General features: G+C 46.2%; 1 protein-coding gene across 1 annotated transcript; it reads left to right on the plus strand.

Moving 5' to 3' along the window:
* Positions 1-217: 217 nt before the first annotated feature.
* On the plus strand, positions 218-569 carry LOC101581553. The gene is given in 2 exon segments (XM_012515897.1): positions 218-519; positions 521-569. Coding segments are annotated over 2 exon segments (351 nt in total).
* The last annotated feature ends 239 nt before the right edge of the window (positions 570-808 follow it).

Genomic DNA, 808 nt, shown 5'->3' on the forward strand with positions numbered 1-808 from the left:
ATTAATTTCAAAAGAATTATTCCAATGCATCTGAGGGAACACATGCCTTCCCAAACTGGCCTGATGCTCTTCCTGGGAGCAGCACTCTGGAAGGTGGACCATCAGGTGGAAGAAGTACTCTTAGAGAGCTGCCTTCCCAAGGGAATGGCGACAGCTTGAGCTTGACGGGGAGTCCTGTTGTACTCTGAGGTGTGAAGGGAAGGCATGAACTGTGCATATGCTGTACCATACAGTTTTGCCTACAAACGCTTGTAGCTTCATTGTAGCTGTGAATGCTCTGTTCCTCTCCTTTTCACCCTTGAAGATTCGCGAACACACAGGATTGAGCTGCAGGAGGCATAACAGTCCCCACATGGTATGTAGGAGAGGATGTAGTTCTGATGGTTCTACTCACTGGGGTGATGAGCAGCTGTTAAAGAATCTCGGAGATTGTGGCCAAACAGCCCATCCTTCCATGGGCAGCCTTTTCACCATGACAATATCAAGATTTTGGGTTTCATCAAAGGATTTTATGGGTAGTTTCCAAGGCAAAATTCCTCCTAAGGGAAGTAGACATGAAAGATATCTAACCACAGTCTACACAAACAGGGACCATCCATCGCACAAAATGAAATACAATCTATGAATCATACTCTATATGATTTTAAGACTACACTTAGGGAGGCTTAAAGACCCCAGTCTCAAACTGGTCAATGTGCTGTCTTTGCCAGTTAGGATAAGAGAGACTTGAAGAGAAGAGAAGAGGAAAACAGGAAGAGGGGGAGAGAGAGAGGGAGAGGAAGAGGAGGAGAGGAGAAGGGTGGGGAGG

This window comes from Octodon degus, unplaced genomic scaffold, assembly GCF_000260255.1.
Source record: "Octodon degus isolate 3935 unplaced genomic scaffold, OctDeg1.0 scaffold00083, whole genome shotgun sequence".
NCBI classification, from domain to species: Eukaryota; Metazoa; Chordata; class Mammalia; order Rodentia; family Octodontidae; genus Octodon; species Octodon degus.